Source organism: Drosophila santomea, chromosome X (assembly GCF_016746245.2).
Source record: "Drosophila santomea strain STO CAGO 1482 chromosome X, Prin_Dsan_1.1, whole genome shotgun sequence".
In the NCBI taxonomy this organism is placed as follows: Eukaryota; Metazoa; Arthropoda; class Insecta; order Diptera; family Drosophilidae; genus Drosophila; species Drosophila santomea.
Window position 1 is genome coordinate 2854980 of NC_053021.2, and position 6567 is coordinate 2861546.

Genomic DNA, 6567 nt, shown 5'->3' on the forward strand with positions numbered 1-6567 from the left:
TAGCAGCAGGTGGTTACTAAAATCGCAATGATCGTTGGCCACTTCCTGACATTTCTGTTTGCCTGGTATCTGAAATCGAGAATCTCTCCATTTTTCCACCAAAATTCGGCTTAAAAGTCGGGTTTTTGGGACATTTTATTGTTTTATGCACTAGGCAATCATAATTAGCAGCAGGTGGTTACTAAAATCGCAATGATCGTTGGCCACTTCCTGACATTTCTGTTTGCCTGGTATCTGAAATCGAGAATCTCTCAATTTCACCTCCAAAACTCGGCTTAAAAGTCCGGTTTTTGGGACATTTCATTGTTTTATGCACCAGGCAATCATAATTAGCAGCAGGTGGTTACTAAAATCGCAATGATCGTTGGCCACTTCCTGACATTTCTGTTTGCCTGGTATCTGAAATCGAGAATCTCTCAATTTCACCTCCAAAACTCGGCTTAAAAGTCCGAGTTTTGGGAAATTTCATTGTTTTATGCACCAGGCAATCATAATTAGCAGCAGGTGGTTACTAAAATCGCAATGATCGTTGGCCACTTCCTGACATTTCTGTTTGCCTGGTATCTGAAATCGAGAATCTCTCCATTTTTCCACCAAAATTCGGCTTAAAAGTCGGGTTTTTGGGACATTTTATTGTTTTATGCACCAGGCAATCATAATAAGCAGTAGGTGGTTACTAAAATCGCAATGATCGTTGGCCACTTCCTGACATTTCTGTTTGCCTGGTATCTGAAATCGAGAATCTCTCAATTTTACCAAAAAAAAAACTCGGTTAAAATTTTTTTTCAAAAAAATGTTGGCAAAAAAGTGATATTTTCAATCGGGGTTTTCGCTATAACGTGGCCACAAAAGGTGGCAAAGCTAAAATAAAGACTGTTTTGTGCTGCTTATGAACATAGCTAACTATGTCTATTCTAACTTTTTTGATTTTCAATTGGGGTTGAAATAACTTGGCCAAAAAGGGTGGCAGTGCTAAAGTAAAGACTGTTTTGTGTTGCCAATAAACATAACTAACTATCCCTATCCCTAACTATATGGTCGAATTTCTCATAGTGCAGTGGCATGAACCCAGCGCAGAATGGTGGAAATAATTACAGCACTTAACTGTTAATACACGTATTGAGAACAATGCGAGCACACATTTTTGGTTAAATGGTTATAAAGCCAGCAAATGATTTATTCCAATTATAGCTTCTGCCACACATGCCACAACATGCCACGATTTAAGGATAGGGTCCACCCTAATCAACAAGCTTGTATCGTTACATCGAGTTTGGGTCTTCGACCAACCCATCAAAATGGAGGGGCAGCACTTTGCTAGCCACTGAGTATGCATATGATATTCATATTCCATTACGAAGTGGTTTTCATTTCACTGCATCAACCGGAGGTGGTTTTGCATTGTTTTTTGTTTGTTTTTTGTTTGTTTTTTTGCGGTACAAACCGCTGGTTGCAGCCATCCAAACCGAACCCAAAAGCGAATCCAAAAGCGAACCAAAGCGGCCATCAGCATCTCCCTCCACATATCCACTGCCACATCAACGTCAAGTTTGCCGCAACCACAGCTGCATGAACAACAAAAGTGTCAGCATGCAATAATATATCCGCAGATATGCAACAGAAATGAAACACACAAAACTGCGGAACAACAACTGCTGGCGACTGCCTCAATGACACATCGCCGGACATTATGAAATTTTCAACGCGACTGCATTATTAATACAATAAATAATAAATGCGTACAAAGCATCGAAAATGCGATTGGGGGGGGGGGCAAACCATAATAATGACAGCCATTCGCGGCAGGACGAGAAAAGGACATGGCAGTCAAAACCGAAAAATCCAACCGAAAACGACCAACCGCAGTCGTGAAATACATCTGGCTATCGACTGACCAATGCTCCGATACCAAAGGGATGCCGTAAGGGTATACAAATAGTGAAATAATAGTGAAACACAATGTTTGGTTAATTGAATTTCTAAGTGCAACATTGCGTATGAGTAATGTACACATGGGAACATTTCACATTTAGCAATCGGCTTAACGGCCATAACAATGCAAGTATCGATCCAGATATTGAGAGTCTCCTCTCGCAGAGCTCCAAATTTAACGCCTTATCGATTGGCATTTGAATCTGGAATTTTATATATTTTTTTGGTATTTCTGTTTGCAAATTTGTATGCAAAAACCCTACAAAACCACGTTTACAACCAAAAGAAACTGAAATAACTAGCGAAAGGAATTAAGCGAAGTGTGATTTCGACTCTGCACTGATAATTTCATATTTATTTGTATTGAATGGTGAGTTCTGCATCCCTAAGTGGACTCCTCACATTCCAGAGCATGGGCGCTCTTGGCGAGATTGAAGGTCACACTAGAAGTGGCCGATTGCCGGACGGGTAGCTCCCTTTTCCAAATTTTCCTATTGCAGGGCGGTGCCTCGACCAATCTTTTGGTGCCCCGCACCGCCGGATCCACCAGCTCGACGCGCAATCTCTTCATGAACTTGTCCAGCCTGGGAATGCACTTGTCCATCGATGACTTGCATGTGGAACGCACCAGATGCTCCGGCTGCACACAGGCGATGGCCATTCGTTTGCTGGTCGAGTTCTGCAGACTGATGACCAGATCCCGACGACTCAGCTTGGCCATAAGCACATACTGACCACCCAGTCCGTCCGTGTAGTTCAGCGTGTATCTATCGGCCTCCCGATTCCAGTGATCGGGCAGCATGCCGCACACAGCTCCACAGCCGCCGGCCAATTGCCTGTCGCCGGAAACTGGGTAACTGGGCAACTGGGAGGCGCATCGCAGGCGGTACTCCTTGGTCACCAGCCAGTGGGTGACGGCTATCAACAGATCGGACTTCTTGCGAATACTCGGCCGTACTGAGTTCAGCAGCGACTGCCAGTCGTAGGCACCGATTTCCCTTCTGGCCTGGCCCCTTCCAGCAACTCCAATCCCCAGAGATTGGAGCGATAGCTCGCTGAGATCGGAGAGTAACGTGCAGACTGGCGTTTCCATGGCGATCAATGGAAATCAATGGAAATCAATGGGCATCTCTGCGAAGATGCACTTGTGGGCAACAATAATTTTGAAACAGCAATTCCGACAGAGCACACTAGATCTGTCATTTCACATTTTGAACGATACACCTTGAATGGTTTCATATGCAATGTTTTACATTTTATGAGCATTTACTTTTGGTACATTTAAATGCGCTATTTGATTAATGGCAGTTGATTTTTGCCAGAGAACAGTCTCTGTTCATGTTCATGTCCATGTCCTGGCCAGTTAAGTTCCCTCTCCACTTATTTTGTAGTTCATCATTTTAATTTTTTGTTTTGATTTTGCCCTGTTTGCACTTTCTTTTTCCCTTGTCACTTTTTTTTCTGTTTGTTGTTATTTAAATTTGCATGCTTAACATAATTCATTTCATTTCTGCTTTTCCGCTTTTCCACTTGCCGCCGCCCTTTTGTTTGGGATGTCATCGCCGGGTCGTCTGAATTGATGCCGGATTCAATTGGATGCCAGCAGCTTGCCAAGGTCCTTTGTTGTGGCACCTCCCTTCCTGCTCCTTACATATATATCTATCTACATACATTTATATATATCTTTGTATATATGTGTATAAACGCACATCTTTATCGAAGTATCTGTATATAGATATATATGGCAGTGTTCTTTGGCGGCAATTTGGGGGATTGCTCTCGGTTTGCTCGGTTTACTTGGTTTACTGGGTTTACTTGGTTTACTTGGTTTACTGGGTTTGCTTGCGGCTGGCTCAAACGGCTTAAACGATTGTGGCCAAGTCAAGTCGGTGGCTGATATCGGGCGAATAGCGAAAGCGAGTAATAAATGCGCATCGCATTCACAACCGGAAATAGACGGCGTTGCGGCTGGGACGACCGGAAATGGCTGGGAATCCTGATGGGGATCCTGATGGGGTTTCAAATTTAATGCGGTTCAAATGCGGCAACCTGCAAATGCGTTAAGCAAGTTATTTATTACTGGCGAAGCAAACGTCTCAGTTGAGCTTGATTGTTTTTCGGTATTCACTTTAGCATAAGGGATATTTTAAAAATACTTATGCAGTCATCTGTCAGCTTTAAAGGCCACACCAATTATACTTTTCCCAACTTGTTTTCCAAATATCAACAAATTGAACGTTTTCCAGGGAAAGGAGAGTGGGTTCCCATAACAGACAAGTTTATATACTTTGTAAATTGAAATAGACATGTTTATCTTTCGAAATAAATGGGACATAAAAATGAAAGCCCCATGGTGCTTCAATCTCAATTCAGTTTGGCCTGCGTATGCGTACACTAAGATATTTTATTCCAGAAAAAAAATAATTTAATGCCTCGAATGTGCAGAGAAAAACAGTGAATAGGTTATTTCATAAATTAAGAGAGACGTGTTTAATATTCGTACATGCGAAAGAATGAACTCAGCTTTGGGCGTAATTCAATTTATGGTCAGCATTTTCAATCATTCGATTATTTGATTAAACTGATGACGGCTTACATAAATTGCGATATAAATTGATATGCACATTGATCAAGAAACTGGTACACTGTTTATTCAGTTGCTATTAATTTGGAGTTGTGTTTTTTATTTTACTTGTATAAGATTATTTAAATGAAATGGTATGCGAAGTATTCGCGGAATACTCCATAACATTTAATAGAAATAAGCTTAATCAATATCTAATTTATTTTATAATTACATAACTTTGTCAACACCAAATACGAACTAGTACAATTCAGTTGCTTTATATTCCTGTACATTCCAGTGATTCCATTAAAATTGTCCAAAACCAAAATGCAGAAAAATGACTCTGTGAGCATAATTGAATCTGCTATATTTTTTAATGAACCGTTTGTGTTATTAAAACTGCTGCGATGGCCACGAAACTTATTTGGGAAATCAATAATGGCAACCAAAAATAGCAGCCACGCGTAGAAGGGGGCGGCAAACATAGCAACATCACAAACTCTGCGATGGGAATCGGAATATTTGTGGCAGACAGCAAGGGGCAAGGGGCAGGGGCTAGGGGCATGCCACATCCATGATGCCAATGGTCGCCGCAGAGATTCTGCAGTTGCCTGGCTGGCGCGGAAATGGCGTCGTTAAATTGGTTCCGCATCCGGTTGCCATTGCCTCGCCAAAATAACCCACAGGGGCGGAGGCGGTGGCAAAGGACATGGACGACAAGGACAACAAGGACGACAAGGATGACAAGGACAGTTGAAGCTTACTGCTATTTGACTGCAGCTCGATGACGCGATGCAACCCCCGAGGCAGCCGTCAAGGAATCCACTTTGCACTTACATTTCCTCCACGAATGCGAATGGAAATGCTGGCGGAGATGCGAATGCGTATGGAAATGGGTTTGGGACAGGGGTTCCCAAGGATTGGGATTGGTATTGCCAGCGGGAGTGCCAAGCGAAGGATTAGGATAATTGCCGTAAGCTGTCGATTGAGATGTGATTAAGCAAAACGGTAAGCGATTCGTGGCTTATCGAAGCGAAACAGTAGCGTCCATGAAAATATATATCACTATCCGCAGCTAATTTATATGGTATAATGAAAAATGTATGCTATGAATGTATGGCCATGTTTTGTTGTCAGCCTTACCTATCATATTACTAATGCAAAGATTTTACTCGTCTGGCGGCAGAATCTTCGGTGCAAATTGATTGGATTCGATGTGGCCGGATCAAGTTCGCCTGCAGCTCATGTGGCGTCTGCATAATTAATGCCTGCACATCCGCCTCCTCACCTGTGGAAATTCAATTAACTTTGACTCGTTTGCTTGCGAAGAGGAAGGGGGAAAGGGTAGAGAGGGGGAGAGAGGGGGAGGCACAACCGCCGAGGCGTCAATGAGCAACCGCAATTGATATAAATTTGAAATTTTGCAGCCTCCGCTGCACGGGCTGCTTTTATGGTCGAGCTGTGCCCTTTTGGCTCAAATGAAAAATTTAATTTCCAGCCTAATGGCTGCCATGTGTGTGTCTGTGTGCGAGTGTGTGCGAGTGTGTGTGCCTCCTTTAGGAAGCAGGAAGGTCCTGTCTGCGCCGGCTGCACTTAATTCGCTCCTCGAGTTGGCCATAAAAAGGCCAAAAGGCGTCCATCGACCGAAATGAAATAAAAGTGCGCTTGCAATGTGTGTGTAATAAATTTTCAAAGTATTCACCCGCTTAACCCGTTGCTCGCTGCACCAGAAAAAAAAAAAAAACGATGTGTGTTGCCATTTGAAGTCATAGGCAATAAACACTGCACTGCATATGGCAGTGCATAATATTTAATTAAAAATTCGCTTTTATGAAACACAAATAATCGGTTTGCATCACATGTTGCAGCTGAAAAAATGTAGCTGGTAAATTGTGCAAAGTGCCGTGTATTCTCGAATTTTTAGAAAGTTTTTGTGGCGTGCGGGCGTGTGGGTGGCGGCGGCATGTCCTGCCACGCCCGCTGCTGCTCAGCTATTTTCAGTTCAGTTGCCACAGTTTCGCAGACTGCTCCCCCTTTGCATGCTGCACGCAAAAATTGGTAGCGCAAAG

At 42.9% G+C, this 6567-nt stretch overlaps 1 protein-coding gene across 1 annotated transcript; it reads right to left on the minus strand.

Annotated features, from left to right (window-relative positions):
- Window positions 1–2258: 2258 nt before the first annotated feature.
- Window positions 2259–3161, minus strand: LOC120455843 (proteasome inhibitor PI31 subunit). Its single transcript, XM_039642313.2, has one exon. It carries the CDS (start codon window positions 3023–3025, stop codon window positions 2318–2320), a length of 708 nt encoding a protein of 235 aa, XP_039498247.1. The 5' UTR covers window positions 3026–3161; the 3' UTR covers window positions 2259–2317.
- Between the last annotated feature and the right edge of the window lie 3406 nt (window positions 3162–6567).

Bases quoted from the DNA above. Each gene is read 5' to 3' on its own strand.
- LOC120455843 (XM_039642313.2), bottom strand. From the start codon at position 3,025: ATGGAAACGCCAGTCTGCACGTTACTCTCCGATCTCAGCGAGCTATCG.